The following is a 21,896-nucleotide window of genomic DNA, read 5'->3' as shown; positions in this document are numbered from 1 at the left end:
ACACATGGACCCATCAGATTCAGAGCAGTCCACATGCGGGCTCCGGGTCCTGCCACAACCCACTTCCCAGACTGTCCCTTCCCGGGTCAGACAGAGCTGCAGGAAGGGGTCCCTGTTCCCCATGACCCAGCCACCTGCCCCAGAAACAGCCACATCTCAGCCTGGGTGAGGGGTCCTGTGTAACCAGCTGCCCAGCTTCAGCTGTAGTGGGGCTGGGTGTGCCAGCGTGGCCCGGGAATGCGGAGCCCAGGAGTCATAGTGCGAGGTAGATATGCTCTGTGTGTGTGTGGTGTGTGCACAACCCCCTGCTGCACATGTATTTTACATGCCTGGGCCTCCGTTTCCCTCTCTGTAGTATGATGAGAGGGGGCACAGAGCAAGTGCCCCGCCCTCTCTAAGCCTTGGAGAATGGACTCGCCCCACCCCGGGGATGCCTCTCTTCTTTCTACTTCCCTGCAGTCAGAGGGGCCCAGTGCACCTGCCCCACCATCCCCAGACATAGGGATTGGACGAGGTGGTGCTGGAGAGGGGTGTGCTGTGTGGGCTCTCCCAATGGCACGGAAAGGCTCAGCGACTGCAGCCAACGTGCGGAGAGAGCAGGAATGGGGCAGGGCCTGTCTCCTGTAGGGGATACTGGCTCCCAAATGGCTCCAGGGCAGGGACTGGCTGGCTCGGGGGGGCAGGGAATGGGGCAGGCCCTGTTCCCGCTAGGGGGCACCAGCTCCCACCCAGCACCACGACAGGCAAGGGCTTGCTCAGGAGGGCAGGGAATGGATCACGGGGGGTGGGAGGTGTCTCTGACAGGTCCATATAGTTGCCCACACTTCCCTGACTTGGGCTCTTACCCCAAGTTTAGACACTGGACAAAGCTGCTGCCCCTCTCCCCGGTGTGAACCCCCCATGTGTCCTGGGGCCCCCATCCCTGCAGCTAGCAGGGGCGTGGGAGCAGGTCTGGGTGCTGCATACAAATGAGAGGTGAGGCAGGGGACAAAAGAGTTTATTGCCACAAGGGGATTGCGAGGGAGGGATGGAGGAGTTACTGGGGGTCAGTCACAGAAAAAAAACAGGGCCCATTCTCTCTCCATTCTGTGTTAGCTCGGAGGGGGTGGGGGAGGGTGGGGCAGGACTAATGCTAATACCAGGGGCTCATCCAGAGACAGCGAAGGCAAATGGAGGGTGAGGGGTCCCCCTACAAGTTGCTGCTCTGAGGAAGGGAGGCGGGATCCCTGCTCCTGACCTCCAGGGAGGGGGGAATTCGCTGGTGGGGGAGCAGCCTAGTGCTGGGGAGGGGAATACGGGCTCTGGGGCTACATTGGGGTCAGGCTGTAATGTAGTGAAGGTGGGGGGCTCTAGCGCCATAATGGGAGGCACTGGGGAGGCTCTAGTGCCAGGATGGGGGACAGATGGACTCTAACGCCACATAGAGGGCGGACAGGCTCCAGCGCTGGGGGCTGCATGGGTGTGATGGGGGAGGGGGTCCTGTTGCAGGCGAATGTATAAATACATCTCCCTTTAGAAGACTCTATTGCACATTATTCAGTTTAGAGGCATCACTAGAGGGATGGAGGAGGGGTTTAGGCCTGGCTGATGTAGGGGTGGGAGGATCAGAGCCCTGTACACGGGTTTCCATCAGCCATTGCTACGGCCACGATCCAGCAGTCAACCCGCTATTGCCATGCCTCCTATTGCTAGGCTCCATCAACCATCACTGGGTTCTGCTGCCATGCCAAACGTCACCAGGCTCCGTCACCATGTTGACCATCACTGGGCTCTGTCACCATGCCAACCATCACCGTACCAACCATCACCAGGTTCTGTTACCATGCCAACCATCACCAGGCTCCGTCACTGGGCCAGCTGTTGCTAGGGTCCATCATCACCCCAGCTGTTGCTAGGCTACGGCAATCAAAGCAGGTCTGGGTGGCCATGCTAACCTTCCCTGCCGGCACCTGGTTCTGTTGCCACGCCATGTGCAGCTCAGCTCCCTCGACTGTTGCTAGGGCTTGCTGAGTGGGAGGGGGTTAGGTGGGTTGGGGCACATCTCCTAGGGCAGCTTGTCTTGGGGGGAATGAAGGCTCAGAAAGTGCTACTGCAGGGCTGGGGGGCCTCCATGTCCCCCCAACTCCCTAGATGTTCACCTCCAGCAGGTACTGCTCAGTGTAGCCCTTGGCCAGCTCCAGCTGCAGGCCGGCCTGGCAGAACTCGGCCAGCTCCCCCCAAAGCCCGGGTGCCAGGAAGAGCTGGCACATGACGTTGCCCCGCAGGGTGGGCAGGTGGGCCCGCAGATGGTGCAGCAACTGGCTCTTGAGGTGGGTGGGGTGGTGGCCAAAGGTATCGATGTTGAGGTAGACCCAGTCCTTGCCCAGCGGGATGGGGAAGGGCTGGGTGCAGAGGGAGGCAGTCATGGGCCGGGCCTTGCAATCCACCACCCAGTACAGCTGCCTCTGCTCCAGCAGGGCCAGGTTGGCCTCGCTCGGCTTGTAGGGCTGCCAGTCCTGGATGAGGGTGCTATTGGGCAGCACCTCGCTCTGAAAGGCCGGGCTCAGCACCAGTGTCCGCACCTCACCCGGCTCCAGCACCTCGGTGGGCAGAGGCTGGAATCCTCCTGCCTGCAGCTGGGCCACCGCCGCATCCAGCCGGGCCAGCAGCTCTGCCGCGTTGAACCGCACCAGCAGGATGCCCTGGAGCCGCCAGCAAGGAAACATGACAGTCACACCGCTGGGGGCCATGGGCTGCCGTGGGGGGCAGGGAAGAGGCGTGGCACTGCCTCCCACCCAGCCCCACGACAGGGCCTGGTTGGCACGGGGGCGCAATGGGGCAGGGGACCTGTTTCCTCTAAGGCAGAGAACCCAGGATTCCTGCCTCCTTCTCTCTCCGCCCCCTTCCCCAACTTCCCTCTCAGAGCTGGGATAAAAATCCAGGAGTCCTGGCTCCTCCCCCTGTTCCCTCCTCCCCGGGGCCCCTGATGCTCTAGTTCCCTCTCCCAGTATCACATGCCAGGACAGATTTGCAGTAATTGAACTAGCACTTCCCCCGGCTCATGTGCCTGAGAAAGTGGGTCACCAGCCACAGCCGTCCCAGGAACCAGACACTAGAGGGATGGGCAGAGCGGCAGAGTCCACCCACAGCTGCCCAGTGTGGCTGACTCCAGTCCAGGGACATGAAGGGCTTGGGGCCAGCAAGAGCAGCTACCTAGTTGATCCAGGGACCCCCTGCCCCAGACAGCAAAGATACCCCCAGGCAGGAAGGCTTGGGGCCAGAGCGGTGGGCCTCTGGGTTCTGCACCCAGTTCTGGGGCCCCTGGGCTCTGTGCTCAGGTTCTGGGGCCCTTAGGCCCTTTGCCCAGTTCTGGGGCTTCTGGATTCTGTGCCCAGTTGTGTGGGTCCCTGGGATCTTTGCCCAATTGTGGGGCCCCTGGGCTCTGGGCTCGGGTTCTGGGGCCCTGGGCTCTGGGCTCGGGTTCTGGGGCCCTGGGCTCTGGGCTCGGGTTCTGGGGCCCTGGGCTCTGTGCTCGGGTTCTGGGGCCCTGGGCTCTGGGCTTGAGTTCTGGGGCCCTGGGCTCTGTGCTCGGGTTCTGGGGCCCTGGGCTCTGTGCTCGGGTTCTGGGGCCCCTGGGCTCTGGTCTCTGGTTCTGGGGCCCTGGGCTCTGGGCTCGGGTTCTGGGGCCCTGGGCTCTGGGCTCTGGTTCTGGGGCCCTGGGCTCTGGGCTCGGGTTCTGGGGCCCCTGGGCTCTGTGCTCTGGTTCTGGGGCCCCTGGGCTCTGTGCTCGGGTTCTGGGGCCCTGGGCTCTGTGCTCGGGTTCTGGGGCCCTGGGCTCTGGGCTCTGTGCTCTGGTTCTGGGGCCGTGGGCTCTGGTCTCTGGTTCTGGGGCCCTTGGCTCTGGGCTCTGGTTCTGGGGCCCTGGGCTCTGGGCTCGGGTTCTGGGGCCCTGGGCTCTGGGCTCGGGTTCTGGGTTCTGTGCCCAGTTCAGGGGCCTCTGGGTTCTTACCCCAGCTCTGGGTGACCTTGGGTGAATCATCACAAGGCTCTCCAGCAGTGGGGGGAAAGGCTCTCCAGGTAGCTGGTCTTTTGCTGCGGGGGTGGGAGGGGTTGTGGTGCCTGGCACAGCGAGGCTCTGACCTCAGTCAGGGTATGTCTACACCACAGCACTAATTCGAACTAGGCGTTACTCCTCGTAGAAGGAGGTTTACCTGGTTCCACTTAAGCGCTCCTCTAGTTTGATTTAAATTCGGACTAGCGGTTTGTATGTGTAGCCATTATGAAAGTTAATTCGAACTAACGGCTGCTAGTTTGAATTAACTTTGTAGTGTAGACATACCCTCAGGGACAGGACTCAAGTCCATCCCTAGTGTGGCACTATTGTAATGCGCCAAATAGCCCCTCTCCACATGCCCCTACCCACCTGCGTGGTAATCAGACGGTATTTCTGGAAGACCTTGGGGCTCAGGTAGTCGTCCCGCATCAGCCGCAAGACCTTGATGCTGGGGTGCTTCTTCTTGACCAGCTCAGTGCAGAATCGCTGCAGCACACCAGCCACACCCTTGCCCCGTTCCCAGGGCGCCACGCGCAGCCCTTCTGCCAGCACCGTCTCCCCCGCGTCCACCACGCAGATCGACAGCAGCCCAATCTGGGGGGAGCACAGAGTTAGTGTAAGTCACAGCCTGGGCACGGAACTGCTGTGGGAATTAAGGAGGGGTGAATGGGGCAGCACCAGCCAGAGCCTGGGACCAGAACCGCTGCGGGAATTAACAAGGGGTGAATGGGGCAGCACCAGCCAGAGCCTGGGACCAGAACCGCTGTGGAATTAGCAAAGGCGGATGATGCTGACCGTGCACAAATAAATGCATGAAGAGGCGACATTCACACCAAGGAGGTGACCCAGTATGGAAGTAAAGAGAACCGGGTAGCAGGTGGATGTGGGGCTAGAGATATTTTTCCCCTGGGCTGGGCTCCAGAAAGAGCTTTGTCATCAGGCAGGGAGGCTCCCCACAAACCCACGTGAGTGAAATTCAGCCAGTGGCCCCCTGGGGATTTAGAGCAGGGGTGGGGAACTTCAGGCTCACCTGCATTCGGCCTCTGCAGCTCAGGGCTTCCCCCAGCATTGAGGAGTCCACACTGATGCTCCAGCCCTCCCACCATCCCACTGCAGGGCTGGAGCCTGCAGCCTGGGCACCCAGAGGCTCCGGTGGGAGGGGAATGTGGGGCGCGTCCTTCTCCTGCTCAGTCAGGGCCACAGCAATGGGGTGGGTTTTGTCTGGTTTGGGTTTTTGCTTCTCACTTGTGCACGGCCCTCAACTGAGTTTTCTGTGGGTCAGTGGCCCCCCACCCAAAGAAGGTTCCTCACCCTGCTCCAGAGCATCCAACACAAGCCAGACACAGCCTCAGCAGAGACCCCACTGCAGCAGGGCAGGTGGTGTGACCAGGAGGGGGTTTGAAGGGGATTCCTGCAGGGGCACTCAGTGTCCCCGGCTGTTACTGGTTTAACCAGGGGAGGGGGAGGGAGTTTGTTATTACAGGGACCAGCAGAGAACTGGAGCCCCCAGTGACTAGTGACCGGGACACCCAGCTGGATGGCACAGCCGGGTCTGGCAGTGGGAGGCCAATGGGCTGCAGGGAGAGGACCCCGGTGACCTGCCCAGGTCCTAGCCAGGAGGAGAAAGGACGGAGGAGAGGAGAGTGGAGAAGAGGGGGGCCCAGGCGACAGAAGACAGAGACCAAGGGAGGGGCTGCTGGGGAGGGATTTGGGGGCTGGGCTGGAAGGAGGGGGCTGCTGGCCTGGGCAGGGGGAGCAGGCAGAGCCCCCCTGGCTGCAGGGGAGACTCAGACGTGCTGGGCTGAGGGGGGCCAGGCCTGCAGGCCTGAGAGTTCCTGTGCTGGGTTCAGTGCTCAATGAACCCTCCTGTGTGCCGCTGGCGGAGAGTCGCTCCGGTCTGAGAACAGGGCTGCACTGACCCCCCTGAGAGTGGAGGCCCCAGAGCCCAGAGCGAGTGGACTCCCTGAGGGGCCCAGGGCAGAGCCAGGCACGCTGGGAGCTCAGACAGGAGCGGTCCCCAGAGCTGGGGGGGTAACCCCCGACAGAGTGGCCCCTGGGATGGGGCGGTTATGCTGGAGGGGTCCCCTGGGGATCATTCAGGCCAAGCGTGGGCACCACCTGGGAGCCCATGACAGGTGACCAATGAAGCTTCCTGCATAAGGGACGGGTGGTCTGAGCAACACTCAGCACAAAGGGGGGCCCTGAGCTTGGGGCAGGGCAGATCCAAATCTTTCCTTTCTTTCCAATACAGGGGCTGTGTCTACACTGGCCACATAACCCATAATAGCTATGGAAATGAGAGAAGTCAGAATAGGGAAATGCACAGGGGATTTAAATATCCCCCACGGGATTTAAATAAACATGGCCGCCGCTTTTTTTCCAGCTTGGGGAAAAGCCGGAAAAGAGCGTCCAGACTGGCGCAATCCTCCGGAATAAAGCCCTTTTCCGGAGGATCTCTTATTCCTGCTTGCAAGTAGGAAAACAAACAATGGCACATCCTGTGGCATTAACGGCGCCGTCCCCAGACAGCTGGACTGAAGGGATGCCATCTCCCTGGCCAGGTGTCGCTTTATGAACCGGGCCTGGCTTCTCAGCTGCCGTGCTTAAGGCCAGTGGCTCTCCCCTTTCTGGGATGCTCCTTTCAGCAGTGTGATTTGTCTCCCGCCCCTCACTTGAGCCACTGGCCCCTGCGAGTGCCGGCTAGGCAAGGGCAGGCTGCCCTGACCGCACGGGGGTCTGGGGCCTGTACTCAGGCGATTCAGCAGCCAAGGTAAGAGAGGCCCTGAAAGACTCGTGTACCCCACTGGCAGACTCCAGCCACCCCTGCTTGGTGCCATGCAGGGGAACCGCTCTGGCCACGAGCCATTTGGGGAGCTTAGCCAGTGGTGCTTCAGGAGACGCATGGGGCATTGATTTCCACTCCAGCAACTGCAGCCTGACCAAAGCACCGGAAAAAAGGGAGCCAGAAAGGCCTCCGGTGCCTAGCCCCAGAGGCCAAGCAGAGAGCCTAGGTCGCTAGCCCCTGGCTTCACTGCTGTGCAGGGTGTTAGCCCTGCCTCCTTGGCACAAACAGCCAGGCCACAAGTAGCACAAAGGCCTTAGCTGTAAGCCTCCTGGGTTTCATGGCTAGGCTCGTGGGTCTCAGTCAGGGGCAGGTGTCCCTCTGGGATCCTCCTCCAGCTCCGCTCGAGTGCTGCCCGGCTTCCCAGCAGGTGGCAGGAACAGCCCAGCATGGTCAGTGCCACCTGACTTCCTCCAGACAGGACCTGTTCAGGTGGCTCTATGGCCTGCTACAGACGGAAAGGCAGGTACGTTTGTCAGCTGTTGTAATTTCAGGGCCACAAAGGAGACAGCAGTGGCTGGCTATGAACCACTAGCTGTCCGATTTGGGAAGCTGGAGGTTCAGGGAGGGGACACTTGAGGGTGTGCCCCTCACCGGGACAGGCAGTTGGGAAAGGTTCGGCGCTGCGGGCTGAGAGCAAGCCGTGCGAACGCACCTGGTGCGGGAAAAAGAAGTGAAGTACAAGGAAAAGCTGGTGAAAAGGAAGGATATAAATCATGCCGCCCTGGCTTGCATCAAGGAGGCTCTGAGAGATGCTCAGCACAGCGGGGGCCTGGATCTCGGGGGGGATGGGACTGTGCAGCCCCCAGCATGATGATGTGGGAATGGGGGGGCGTGATGAGTCATCCCTGAATTACAGCCTGATTAAGGCACATGCGAGGATGACTCATTCCTGCGCCAATCCACCGGCAGGGGCTGGGCTCGTGATGCCCAGGGCAGATATAAACACAGGAGAGGGGAGCTGTGTTTGCTTCGTGCCATTCCCCAGCCTGGGTCTCCTGGCCTGTGGGGGTTAACAAGCCCATGGAACGTATCCTGCCCCGGCTAGCTCCCAACTCAGCCCGATTGCCCTCATCACCCAATCTCCTGGCCTTGCTCCCACGGGCCTGGATCCCATGGGCAGCGCCGGTTCCAAGGGCCCTGATCCCAGCTGGGTCTGGGCAGCACCAGCCCCATGGGGCCCTGCCCCAGGATTTTCAGCATTACCAGACTAGATGTGACAGAAGATGACTTGCAGCATATTTTCCCCTGTCTCAGGCGACTGCCAGACCTGGCTCTCGGCATTTCCTGCAGCCCCTGAGAACTCATCACTTGGTTGGTTCCCATGGGCCAGGTCTGAGTGTGACACTGCTCATACCAGGCATCTGTGACTGGGCAGAGGGCACACGGTGCCCCCCCTGGTACGCCCCCCAAGTGTTGAGCACAAAGACCAATTCGCTCCTGTGTCACCCATTTCCATGGGCTCAGCGCTGAAGCCACATTAGCCCCACGCCTGCTGGCCCCCTGTGGCACGTGGCTCCTGCGCCATGCCTGGCCTGTCATGGCTCAGCAGGGCAGAGGGAGCAGGGGCCGGGGTTCATGGGCACCATGCCCAGCTCTGGCTTTGACGCAGGCTGATCTATATCAACCAGTGACAGGGGTCGATAACGCCGCAGCTCAAAGCAGGTCAGCACAGGCAGCCCTCTGGGAGATGAGAAATGGGGAAGGAAGCAGGGCCGTGGGGGGAACAGAGGGAGGGCACAGGCAGGACCGCTGGGATTCAGATCGCCTGGGAGAGCCTGTTGCTAACTACACAGTGAGGGGATGGCAGGAACACAGGCCTCAGGTGCAGCCACCTCTGGGGGGTATCAAGGAGAGCTGTTTACTTGGGGAGCTCTCAGCCAGCCTACTCCGCCCTGGGAGCAAGGAGCCCTCAGGCCCCAGTGCTCCCCACTGCAGGCACTGCCTGGTGCGGCTTCCCACTCACCACTTCTCCATTCTTCTTGGCCAGCACCACGGTGCGGTTGGGCTCGTGGAGCCAGGCGTGGTAGCGGCTCGGGAGATAATCCAGGCCCCCGTAGATGCCCTTGGACATTGCCACAACCTCCTCAAAATCCTTCTCCGTCGCCACCACGAACTGCAGCTGCCCATCTGTGCTCAGTCCCAGCTCCAGCTTCATGCTGCCTAGCTAGCAGGGCTGCAGGGAGAAAGCACAGCCTTGGAACAGCCACAGGTAGGGCACATCCACAGCCCCCTCCCCCCTCCCCATGCTCAACACAGGTGGGTGAGTTTCTGAAACAGCCACCTCGGGGCAGGGTGGCTGGTTCCACAGGGATCCCTCGCCTGGTGCAGAGATGTGGCCACCTCGGGGCAGGGCGGCTGGTTCCACAGGGATCCCTCGCCTGGTGCAGAGATGTGGCCACCTCGGGGCAGGGCGGCTGGTTCCACAGGGATCCCTCACCCAGTGCGGAGATGTGGCCACCTCGGGGCAGGGCGGCTGGTTCCACAGGGATCCCTCACCCAGTGCGGAGATGTGGCCACCTCGGGGCAGGGCGGCTGGTTCCACAGGGATCCCTCACCCAGTGCGGAGATGTGGCCACCTCTGAGGCAGGGCAAGGATGCTTTTCAGCATCTGCACAAGAGGAAATAAAGATTCTGTGTCCAAGTGAAGTTTGATGGGAGACACTGTAGCCTGCAGCCCCTGCTAGCCCAGCTTCCCACGGGGGCCCCTCACTCCCAACCTGCAGCCTCTGCCAGCTCAGGCCTGCCCCCCCCCCCCCACTCAATACAGAGGGGTCCCTAAGCAGATGCTGCTTGAGGGGGGTGTCTGGTTTCACCACTTCAGGAGCTGGCCGTTAATATTAAAGAGAACCTGAAGCGGCCTGTGGGGGGAAGATCATGGCCCCAGGGCTGGCTGAGTGCCAGCTGGGCTATGTGAGATGGAAACACCTGGCCTGGGAACCCAATCCACCACCCTGCTAAAATATTCATCCCAGCCCAGGGCAAGGAGTGCTTTGGAGATGGGCAGTGGGGTAAGGATGGAGGGGAGGGGTGCAAAGAGACTTAGGGGCACAGGGTCCCTGTTAAATTGGAAAAGATAGGGATTAATATGGAAGTTGAGAGGTGGATAAGCAACTGGTTAAAGGGGAGACTACAGTGGGTCATACTGAAAGGTGAACTGTCAGGTTGGAGGAAGGTTACTAGCGGAGTTCCTCAGGGATCAGTTTTGCGGCCAATTTTATTTAATCTTTTTATCACTGACCGTGGCACCAAAAGTGGAAGTGTCCTGATAAAATTTGCGGGTGACACAAAGTTGGGGGCTATTGCCAATTCAGAAAAGGATCGGGTTATCATACAGGAAGATCTGGATGATCTTGTAAATTGGAGTGATAGCAATAGGATGAAATTTAATAGTGAGAAGTGTAAGGTTATGCATTTAGGGATTAATAACAAGAATTTTAGTTATAAGCTGGGGACACATCAGTTGGAAGTAACGGAGGAGGAGAAGGACCTCGGAGTCCTGGTTGATTATAGAATGACTATGAGCCGCCATTGTGACATGGCCGTGAAAAAGGCTAATACGATCTTGGGATGTATTAGGCGAGGTATTTCCAGTAGGGATAAGGAGGTGTTAGTGCCATTATACAAGGCATTGGTGAGACCCCATTTGGAATACTGTGTGCAGTTCTGGTCTCCCATGTTTAAGAAGGATGAATTCAAACTGGAACAGGGACAAAGAAGGGCCACTAGGATGATCTGAGGAATGGAAAACCTGTCTTATGAAAGGAGACTCAAGGAGCTTGGCTTGTTTACCTTAACCAAAAGAAGGCTGAGGGGGGACATGATTGCACTCTTTAAATATATTAGAGGGATAAATACCAGGGAGGGTGAGGAATTATTTAAACTTAATACTAATGTGGACACAAGAACAAATGGATATAAGCTGGCTAGTAGGAAGTTTAGACTTGAGATTAGACGAAGGTTTCTAACCATTAGAGGAGTGAAGTTATGGAACAGCCTTCCAAGGGAAGTAGTGGGGGCAAAAGATCTATCTGGTTTCAAGATTAAACTAGATGGGTTTATGAAGGGGATGGTTTGATGAGATAACATGATCTTGGTAACTAATTGACCATTCATTATCAGTGGGAATAGGTCAATGGAGGGATGATAGGAGTTACTATAGAGAACTTTCTGGGTGTCTGGCTGGTGAGTCTTGCCCACATGCTCAGGGTTTAGCTGATCGCCATATTTGGGGTCGGGAAGGAATTTTCCTCCAGGGTAGATTGGCAGAGGCCCTGGAGGTTTTTCGCCTTCCTCTGTAGCATGGGGCACAGATCACAGCTGGAGGATTCTCTGCATCTTGGGGTCTTTAAGCTATTTGAAGGCTTCAATATCTGAGATATAGGTGAGAGGATTATTCTAGGAGGGGGTGGGTGAGATTCTGTGGCCTGTACCGTGCAGGGGGTCAGACTAGATGATCATAATGGTCCCTTCTGACCTTAAAGTCTATGAGTCTATGAAGGTCGACCCAAGGGTACAGATAATTGAGGGGCAGGGACCACACCCATGCTGGTTCACTCCTGTATCCATCCAGACCCAAGTCACACATACCTCCACCCCACCCCCATGTGTTTTCTGTGTCACTGGGAGCCTTAGGGGCTGCCCCAGGGCTGGGCGTCTTTGTCAGAGGAGTCAGTCCCATTCCCCTCTCCCAGGCCAAGCCCATCCTCCTGGTGTTTCGCCTCCCTGAAAACATCTTGGAATCCTAGAACTTGAAGGGACCTTGAGAGATCATCAAGTCCAGTCCCCTGCCCTTACAGCAGGACCAAGCACCATCCCTGACAGGTGTGTGTCTAACCTACTCTTAAATAGCTCCAGAGATGGAGATTCCACAACCCCCCTAGGCAATTTATCCCAGTGTTTGACCACCCTGACAGGTAGGCAATTTTTCCTAATGTCCAACCTAAACTTCCCTTGCTGCAGTTTAAGCCCATTGCTTCTTGTCCTAACCTCAGAGGCCAAGCAGAACAATTTTTCTCCCTCCTCCTTGTGACACTCTTTTACATACTTGAAAACTGCTCTCATGTCCCTTCTCAATCTTCTCCTTTCCAAACCAAACAAGCCCAGTTCTTTCAGTCTTCCCTCATAGCTCATGTTCTCTAGACCTTTCATTATTTTTGTTGCTCCTCTCTGGACCCTCTCCAATTTCTCGACATTTTCTTGACATATGGTGCCCAGAACTGGACACAGTACTCCAACTGAGGCCTAACCAGTGCAGAGTAGAGCAGAAGAACGACTTCTCCTGTCTTGCTCACAACACACCAGTTAATGCAGCCCAGAATCAGGTTTGCTTTTTTGCATCAATGTCACACGGTTGACTCAAATTTAGCTTGTGATCCACTCTGACCCCTATACCCTTTTCTGCAGTACTCCTTCCCAGCCAGTCACTTCCCATTCTGTATGTGTGACACGGATTGTTCCTTCCGACGTGGAGAAATTTGCATTTGTCTTTATTAAACTTCGTCCTATTTACCTCAGAGCATTTCTCCCTGCACTTTCCGCAACACTTTTTGTGCTTTCAGTTAAATGCTGTGCCAGGGCACAGTGGCCGCCCAGTTTGTAGCCTCGGCGCTGGGGTTATTTGCAGCCTAGGAGATGTTTTCTCATTGGCTGTTTTATTGGCGATGCTGCTCAGTGCCTGGCTGGTGGGTGCCGTTGACCCACCCCAGCCTCTCTTCAGGTGACACTCCATGCCCCGCCGAGCCAGGATGGAGCCCAGTGGGTTATGTGCAGGAGCCAAACCGAATAGGAGCCCCTGGACTGGTGGTGGGAGGTGGGCACTATGCAAAGTGTGGCCTGGGGGTGAAGACAGAACTGCATGGGAATGGGGTTTGATGGCACCCCCATGAGAGCCGACACCTGCCCCCCATGAGAGCCGACACCTGCCCCCCATGTGAGCCGACACCTGCCCCCCATGTGAGCCGACACCTGCCCCTCATGCGAGCTGACACCTGCCCCCCATGTGAGCCAACACCTGCCCCTCATGCGAGCTGACACCTGCCCCCCCATGTGAGCCGACACCTGCCCCCATGTGAGCTGACACCTGCCCCCCATGTGAGCTGACACCTGCACCCTATGAGAGCTGACACCTGCCCCCCATGTGAGCCGACACCTGCCCCCCATGAGAGCCGACACCTGCCCCCATGAGAGCTGACACCTGCCCCCCATGCGAGTTGACACCTGCCCCCCATGTGAGCCGACACCTGCCCCCATGAGAGCTGACACCTGCCCCCCATGCGAGTTGACACCTGCCCCCCATGTGAGCCGACACCTGCCCCCCATGCGAGCCGACACCTGCCCCCCATGAGAGCCGACACCTGCCCCCATGAGAGCTGACACCTGCCCCCCATGAGAGCCGACACCTGCCCCCCATGAGAGCTGACACCTGCCCCCCCATGCGAGTTGAAACCTGCCCCCCATGAGAGCCGATACCTGCCCCCCCATGCGAGTTGAAACCTGCCCCCCATGAGAGCTGACACCTGCCCCCCCATGCGAGCTGACACCTTCCCCACACTCTCCAGAGGCCTTCATGGGCAGGGTCCCTGCCTAGACCCCCACAAACCAGATGGGAAGGGAGGTTGAAGCCCCCATTGTGATAGAAATATCAACCCTTCCCAAGAGGAGTAACCCTATTAAATGAGCACATCCTAAAGTAATGGGCATATCTGTCCCAGGAGGGTGGGGACTCCCAGTTAGCTCCCTGCTCTGCCCGTTGGGGCCCACTTAGCTCCCCATGCTATCCTCGGGGTAGGCAGTTAGTGCCCTGCTCAGTCTCTGGTGGTGGTTAGCGCCCTACTCTGTCCCTGGGGGGCAGTTAGCTCCCTGCTCTGACACAGGGGGGTCACGGTTAGCTCCCCATGCTGTCCCCAAGGAGGGGTTAGTTTCCCGCTCTGTCCGGGGGGGGGGGGGGGGGTTAGTTTCCCTCCTTGTCCCAAGGGGAGGGAGGTTAGTAAGGCCGAAGCCAGGGAGTGCCAGTTACCCGGTGAGGAGCTGGCAGGCCCCGTCACAAGCAGATGTTTGTCTGCCCCTCAGTGCCAGGGACACAAACTCGGCACCAGTCCTGCTGGCCGTGCTCACACACAGAGTGCACGCTCCAGCAGGCTGCACGGGGACACCCAGCCTAGCACATGCAAGACTAGTCTGAGCACAGGGATGAACGGGAACATTTCGTCTGAGACGTCAGGTTAACCTAATGTTTAAACGGTTTCTCCAAATAAGTGGGATCCTGGGCAGGGCTAGCTGGAGTGGCTCCCAGCCCATGGGGCTTCCACGCCCAGCAGGGGCTGCCACTGGCTCCCAGCCCCAGCCACCCAGTTAGCATCACCCATTAACTGGTCATCTGTTCACATCCCTAATCTGTGCACAGAATTCCAGATGTGGGCGCACCATGGATTTATACAGCGGCAATAGAATCTTCTCTCTCTCATTCTCTATTCCTTTTTTAATGATTCCTGACATCCTGTCTGCTTTTTGCCTGCTGCTGCACACTGAGTGGATGTCTTCAGAGAACTATCCACAATGACTCCAAGATCTCTCTCGAGTGGTAACAGCTAATTTAGTCCCCATCATTTTATATGTATGGGTGGGATTATGTTTTCCAATGCCCATTACTTTACATTTATCAACATTAAAATTCATCTGCTATTTTGTTGTCCAATCACTTAGTTTTGTGGGATTCTTTTGAAGCTCTTCACAGTCTGCTTTGGACTTAACTATCCTGAGCAGTTTAGCAACATCTGCAAATTTAACCACCTCACTGTTTACCCCTTTCTCCAGATCATTTATGAATATGCTGAGTAGGATTGGTCCCAGTATGGAACCCTGCAGGACACCACTAGGTACCTCTCTCCATTCTGAAACTGACCATTTGTTCCTACCCCTTTTTCCTATCATTTAACCAGTTATCAGTCCATGAGAAGATCTTACCTCTTATTCCATAACAGCTTACTGTGCTTCAGAGCCTTTGGTGAGCGACTTGTCAAAGGCTTTCTGGAAATCTAAGTGCATTATATCCACTGGATCTCCCTTGTCCACATGCTTGCTGACCCCCTCAAAAAACTTTAGTAAGGCATGATTTCCCTTTATTGAAACCACTTTGATTTTTCCCCAATAAATTATCTCCAAATATGTGTATAACAATTCTAGTTATTAAAGTTTCAACTAATTTGCCTGGTACTGACATTAGACTTACCAGTCTGTAATTGCCAGGATCACCTCTAGAACCTTTTAAAATATTGGCATCATGTTAGCTATCTTCCAGTCATTAAGTACAGAAGCTGATTTAAAAGATAAGTTGCAAACTACAGTTAATAGTTCAGCAATTTCACATTTCAGTTCTTCCAGCACTCTTGGGATGAATGGCATTTGGTCCCCGTGACTTGTTATTGTTAAGTTTATCAATTTCTTCCAAAACCTCCTCTAATGACACCTCAATCTGGGACAATTCTTCAAATTTGTCACCTAAAAAGAATGGCTCAGGTTTGGGAATCTCCCCAGTATCCTCAGCCTTAAATTCTGATGTAAACAATTCATTTTGTTTCTCTGCAGTGGCCTTATCGGCTTCAAGTGCTCCTTTAGCATCTCAATCATCCAGTGGCCCCACTGGTTTTTAGCAACTTTCTGCTTCCGATGTACTTTTAAAAATTGCTATTACTTCTGGAGTTTTTTGGTTAGCTGCTCTTCAAATGCCTTTCCAGACTTCCTAATTATAATTTTACACTTAATTTGATTGAGTTTATGCTCTTTTCTGTTTTCCTCACCAGGATTTAACTTCCACTTTTTAAACAATGCCTTTTTATCTCTGAGGGTATGTCTACACTACCCCGCTAGTTCGAACTAGCGGGGTAATGTAGGCATACCGCACTTGCAAATGAAGCCCGGGATTTGAATTTCCTGGGCTTCATTTGCATAAGCGGGGCGCCGCCATTTTTAAAACCCCGCTCGTTCGAACCCCGTGCAGCGCGGCTACACGGGGCACGAACTAGGTAGTTCGAACTAGGCTTCCTAGTTCGAACTACTGTTACTCCTTGTGAAATGAGGAGTAACGGTAGTTTGAACTAGGACGCCTAGTTCGAACTACCTAGTTCGTGCCCCGTGTAGCCGCGCTGCACGGGGTTCGAACGAGCGGGGTTTTAAAAATGGCGGCGCCCCGCTTATGCAAATGAAGCCCGGGAAATTCAAATCCTGGGCTTCATTTGCAAGTGCGGTATGCCTACATTACCCTCCTAGTTCAAACTAGGAGGGTAGTGTAGACATACCCTTACTGTTTCTTTTACTTGGTTGTTAAACCATGGTGGCACTTTTTTGGTTCTCTTACCGTGTTTTTTTAATTTGGGGTGTACATTTAAATTGGGTCTCTGTTATGGTGTCTTTGCAAAGTTTCCATGCAGCTTTTAGGGATTTTACTTTTGGCACTGTACCTTTAATTTCTGTTTAACTAACTTCCTCATTTTTGGGTAGTTCCCTTTTCTGAAATTAAATGCCACAGTTTTGGGTTGCTGAGGTGTTTTTCCCACCACAGGGATGGGATTATATTATGGCCACTATTTCCAAGTGATCCAACTATAGTCACCTCTTGGACCAGACCCTGTGCTCCACTTAGGACTAAATCAAGAATTACCTTGTGAGTTCCAGAACCAGCTGCTCCAAGCAGCAGTCATTTAAGGAGTTAAGAAACTTTCTCTCTGCATCCCACCTTGACGTGATGTGTCTCCAGTCACTGTGGGAATTGTTGAAATCCCCCACTATTACTGAATTTTTTATTTTGATCGCCTCTGTATTCTCCCTTAGCATTTCACAGTCACTCTCACTCTCCTGGTCAGGTGGGCAGTCAGACACCCCTGCTGCTTTATTCATATGACCAGAGCATGGAATCCATAGAGATTGTATGAACAGTTTGGTTGATTTACAATATTTACTTCATAAGAACATAACATAAGAACATAAGAACATAAGAATGGCTGTACTGGGTCAGACAAAAGGTCCATCTAACCCAGTATCCTGTCTACCGACAGTGGCCAACACCAGGTGCCCCAGAGAGGGTGGACCGAAGACAACGATCAAGCGATTTGTCTCCTGCCATCCCTCTCCAACCTCTGACAGACAGAGGCCAAGGACACCATTTTATCCCCTGGCTAATAGCCTTTTATGGACCTAACCTCCATGAAATTATCTAGCTTCTCTTTAAACTCTGTTATAGTCCTAGCCTTCACAGCCTTCTCTGGCAAGGAGTTCCACAGGTTGACTACACGCTGTGTGAAGAAGAACTTTCTTTTATTAGTTTTAAACCTGCTACCCATTAACTTCATTTGGGGTACGTCTAGACTACCGCGTTTTGTCGACGGAAGTTTTGTCGACAGATACTGTCAACAAAACTTCCGTCGACAATTTGCGTCCAGACATATGGAGTTCTGTCGACAAAGCAAGCCGCTTTGTCGACAGAACTCCGTAGTCTGGACGCAGTGTTACAGGCAATAGCACCTTCTGTCGACAGAGTTCTGTCTACAGAAAGTGTTATGCCTCGTAAAATGAGGTATACCAGCGTCGACAAAACCGCAGAGTTCTGTCGACGTTATGTCGACAGAACTCCGCGGTAGTGTAGACGCAGGTATTGTTTTGTCGACAAAAGTCCAGTTTTGTCGACAAAACTAGGTAGTCTAGACACACCCTTGGTGTCCTCTAGTTCTTCTATTTAGGGAACTAATAAATAACTTTTCTTTATCGGCCCTCTCCACACTGCTCATGATTTTATATACCTCTATCACTTGATATACCTTGATATACCTCTATCATTTTATATACCACTATATTTCACTTGATTCTACCACTCCCCCGCCCCATCATGACCATGTCTGCCCTTTCCATCGGTTTCGTACCCTGGTATGACTGTGTCCCATGGATTGTCTTCATTCCACCACGTTTCCGTGCTGCTGATTAGATCAGTGTCCGCACTGAGTACGAGGTGGTCCAGCTCACCCATCTTAGTCTTTAGATGTCTAGCGTTTGTGTATAAACACTTTAAAAACTTGTCACTATCTAGCTGTCTGCCATTACATGGTGAGACTGAATGGGACTCTCCCTTATTTGACTGTTTCTCATCTGACCTCACGCACAGCTGATCATCTTCCAGCCACAAAGCACAAAGTCAGATGGCAAATGGGACTATGGTGTCTGAAATATGAGGAAAGGACAAGGGGAGGTAACACACATGTCCTGCTAGGTGAGGTGTGGATCCCAGACTGTCTGTTTCAGTATATAAATGTTGGGCTACCTCACCTGAACTCTAGCTGGCTGAGGGGGCCATGGGAAAATCTGCCACTGTCTGAGCTGTGTCCCTCGTAACGAGCACATGGGTGTTAGCCTACCTGTAGACAGCTGAGCCCGCAACATACAAGAGGAGCACTCGCACGTCGCCAAACAGTTATCAGCACTGAACAGACCACGATAGCTTGCAGGCCACCTCCCCAGTGACTTCTGACCAATGGGGGGTTTTGGCCAGGTCCTAGAGAATTAAAGCAACCCCCCCCCACACACACACCCAATATTTCTTCTAATTTTGTCCATCAACGTGCAGAATAAATTGTGTTATGTGCACCAAGTCATGTGCAGATGTGCACCACCAATAGAAAAAAACCACCTAGCTGTGGGCGCTCTGCGAATCAGCTGGGTGGCTTTGGAATCTCTCCTAAGTGGCCACAAAAGTACTCAGCTTATAGGGAATGCAACTCCACCTCTGGGTCCACCCAGGCCTGGAACTGAACCAGGCTCTCCCTCCCTAGGACCCAAACAGCTGGCCCAGGGCTCTGGCCACCTGCCTCCAGATGTGGGGAGGGGAGAGATACCTGCAGAGGAGCAGAAGGGGAGTGGGGTGTCCTGGGGAACGGGAGGAGGGATGATATGTTTGGTAGGGATCACAGGAGGTTGCATTGGGTCCCTCTGCCTAGCCCCTGTCCCTGCCCACTTTGGGGACCAAGGGTAAAGTACCTCGGAGCCTCTTGAGGGTCACCCCCCGGCCCTGGAAAAGGCCATGCGGGGAGGGCTGGGGAAGAGTCTGAAATTGGGGAGGAACAAGGACAGAACCCCCACAGAAAAACCCTAGTGAAGGAGACAGAATGACGGAGGTAAGAGGACATAGCCATAGGCTGTCAGGGCAAAGGCTGGGGCAGAGGCGAGCTCAGGGAACTGGACTTTGGAGGAGGTTGAGATGGGAGAACCTGGGGACAGGTGGGGAATGGGAAGACACAGGGATAGGTGGGGGATGCAGACATGGAGAGACACAGAAACAGGTGGGGGGATGTGGGGATAGAGAGACATGGGGACAGGTGGGGGATGCAGGATGGGGAAACACAGGGACAGGTGGGGAATGCGGGGATGGGGAGACATGGGACAGGTAGATGATAGGGAGACATAGGGATAGGTGGGGGATGGGGAGACAGGTGGGGGACACGGGGATGGGGATACATGGGGACAGGTGGGGGATAGGGAGACAGGTGGGGGACACGGGGATGGGGAGACACGGAGACAGGTGGGGGATGGAGAGACAGAGGGACAGGTGGGGAACATGGGGATGGGGAGACATGGGACAGGTGGGTGATAGGGAGACATGGGGATGGGTGGGGGATGGAGAGACACAGGGACAGATGGGGGATGGGAATGGGGAGACACGGGGACAGGTAGGGGACGCAGGATGGGGAGACATAGGGACAGGTGAGTGATAGGGAGACACGAGGATAGGTGGGGAATGGGGAGACAGGTGGGGGATGAAGAGATGGGGAGACATGGGGACAGGTGGGGGTTGGGGAGACAGGTGGGGGATGCGGGGATGGGAAGACATGGGGACAGGTGGGGGATGCAGAGATGGGGAGACATGGGGACAGGTGGGGGATGGGGAGACAGGTGGGGGATGCGGGGATGGACAGACATGGGGACAGGTGGGGGATGGGGAGACAGGTGGGGGATGGGGAGACATGGGGACAGGTGGGGGATGGGGAGACAGGTGGGGGATGGGGAGACACGGGGATAGGTGGGGGATGGGGAGACAGGTGGGGGATGCAGAGATGGGGAGACACGGGGACAGGTGGGGGGACGTGAAGATGAGGGCAAAGGGCCTGGCACAGCTACAGTCCTTGCCATGGCTAGAGCTCGGGGGCCGTGTGAGCGGCTGAGTATGGGGAACAGTCTCCCCTCCCCCCCAGCCTTTGCCCCGGGGAAAGCGCGCGGAGCAGAGGCAGGATCGGGCCCCTCGGGGACCCAGGGGTCCGGGTAAGGGTGGCGGTTCCCAGGTAACAACGCCCAGTGGGGTTGTGCCAGTCGAGCGGGGATACCCCCCGCCGCTCCCCTCCCTCCCCAGCAGCCTCCCCCTGGATCTGCCTCCCCCGCAGGCCCCAGAGACTCCCCGCACATCCCGTCCTCCAGCCGCGCCACAGCCCCCTTCCCCGAGTCCCTACCCAAGCAGCCAGCCGCGGGGCCTGGAGGTCCCAGACCCCGGAATCCTACCGGAGCAGCCGGCGGGTCAGGTCCCTCTTCCCGCAGCATCCCCGCGGCAGCGCGGCTATAAAGGGGGCGCCAAGCCCCGCCCCGCCCCCCAGCTGGCGGAGACACGGGGGGGGGGCGGCATCACGAGCCCGCTGATCCCCCCAGCCTGTGCGTCATCGCTGGGAGAAAGTGACCTGGCAGGGAAGGGAAGAGGGGGGAGCCTGGGCTGCAAGGGAGGGGGCCAGGCTGCCGAGTGCTGTGCCCCATGGACCCCCATAACAAAATGCTTCAGACCCCCCTGCACCCAAATTGCCCTGCACCCCGTCCTGCACCTTCCCTACACACACCCGGGGGGCTGTGCCCCAGGGCCTGCATAGCACAGCTCCAGATCCCCTGCATCCCAGCCAACACCCCCCAACCCCTCACAGGGAGGGCAGAACCACTGGGACCAAACCCCTTCCCCCTAAATACCCGTCACCCCTGGCTGTTGCCCCCAGTCCCTCCCTAAGTCAAATCTGACTCTGTCACCCCCACCCCCACTCCCCAGCCCCACTCCTGAGCCAGCAGCCCCCCTCTCCCACTTTCCCCATCCTGGGCCCAGCCCTCCCTCCACACCCAGACCAAACCTAGGCAAGACTGCCCACATACCATCTGCTCTCTGACCCATCACCACTCTCCCCCATAACCTCCCTTCCCCCATGAATCCCTTCCCTCATAACCACCCTTTCCCCTTTAACCCACTCCTCCCCATAATCTTCCTGCCCCCTTCTCCTTTTCATAACCTCCCTGACCTATAATCCCTGTCCCCTGACCCACAACCTCCCCGATACTGCCTACACACACCTCCCCTCTATTCCCCCAACCCCACATCACCACACTGGGGTGGGGAGCAGCCTGAATAGGGCCAGCCTTAGGGAAAATTGTGCCTTGGGAGAACTTGCATTTTGGCTCCCCCACCTCTAGCTCCCTGAGCTCCCCCACTCCATCGCCCCGGGGGGCCCTGCTGCCTCTCCAGCATTAATTTGCACTGAAAGAGGTGCCAGGGCTCAGCCTTGGCCAAATTAAGCACTGGCAGGGTGGCCTGATGGGGGGGTGCCAGCCCAGCGCCCAGCTGAAAAGGATGTTCTGGCGCCAGCCACAGCACAGACGTAGGGGAGGTCTGGCATGAGGGATGGTGCCACCCTCACATCTGCGCAGCTGCTAGAGCTGGTGCTGCCCAGGGCTTGGTGTGTGGCTCAAGGCAAGAGCTGAGCCCTCTGGCTACTTGGCTGACCAGAGGTGCCATTTCAGATTGGGGGGGCAGGGCAACCTTTTACCATGAGCTCAGGGGACACTCAGTCCCCTTCAGAGGACAGGCAGGGGATAGCTAGGGGCTTTGTGAGGCCAGGGGGTAGTTGAGGGGGCAGGCAGGGTAGGTGGGGCTGTGTGAGGGCAGGGAGTAGCTCGGGGGTAGGCAGGGAGTGGCTTGGGGTCGTGTGAGGGCAGATGGTAGCACAGGGGGGGCAGGCA

At 56.3% G+C, this 21,896-nt stretch overlaps 1 protein-coding gene across 2 annotated transcripts; it reads right to left on the bottom strand.

Annotated features, from left to right (window-relative positions):
- Positions 1 to 963: 963 nt before the first annotated feature.
- On the bottom strand, positions 964 to 20,484 carry NAT16 (N-acetyltransferase 16 (putative)). Of its 2 annotated transcripts, none has more exons than XM_075907453.1 (4): positions 20,409 to 20,484; positions 8,842 to 9,051; positions 4,403 to 4,627; positions 964 to 2,681 (listed from the first exon to the last, which is right to left on the bottom strand). In XM_075907453.1, exons 2-4 carry the CDS (start codon positions 9,031 to 9,033, stop codon positions 2,127 to 2,129), a joined length of 972 nt encoding a protein of 323 aa, XP_075763568.1. In that variant the 5' UTR covers positions 9,034 to 9,051; positions 20,409 to 20,484; the 3' UTR covers positions 964 to 2,126. The 2 variants fall into 2 exon arrangements, with proteins under 2 accessions (XP_075763568.1, XP_075763567.1); XM_075907452.1 differs by having other exon boundaries at positions 20,360 to 20,457.
- Positions 20,485 to 21,896: the final 1,412 nt, after the last annotated feature.

The sequence above is a fragment of the Pelodiscus sinensis genome, chromosome 24, assembly GCF_049634645.1.
Source record: "Pelodiscus sinensis isolate JC-2024 chromosome 24, ASM4963464v1, whole genome shotgun sequence".
Classification (NCBI taxonomy): Eukaryota; Metazoa; Chordata; order Testudines; family Trionychidae; genus Pelodiscus; species Pelodiscus sinensis.
Note: the sequence above shows the minus strand (reverse complement) of the source record. Positions and strands in the feature narration are given on the sequence as shown.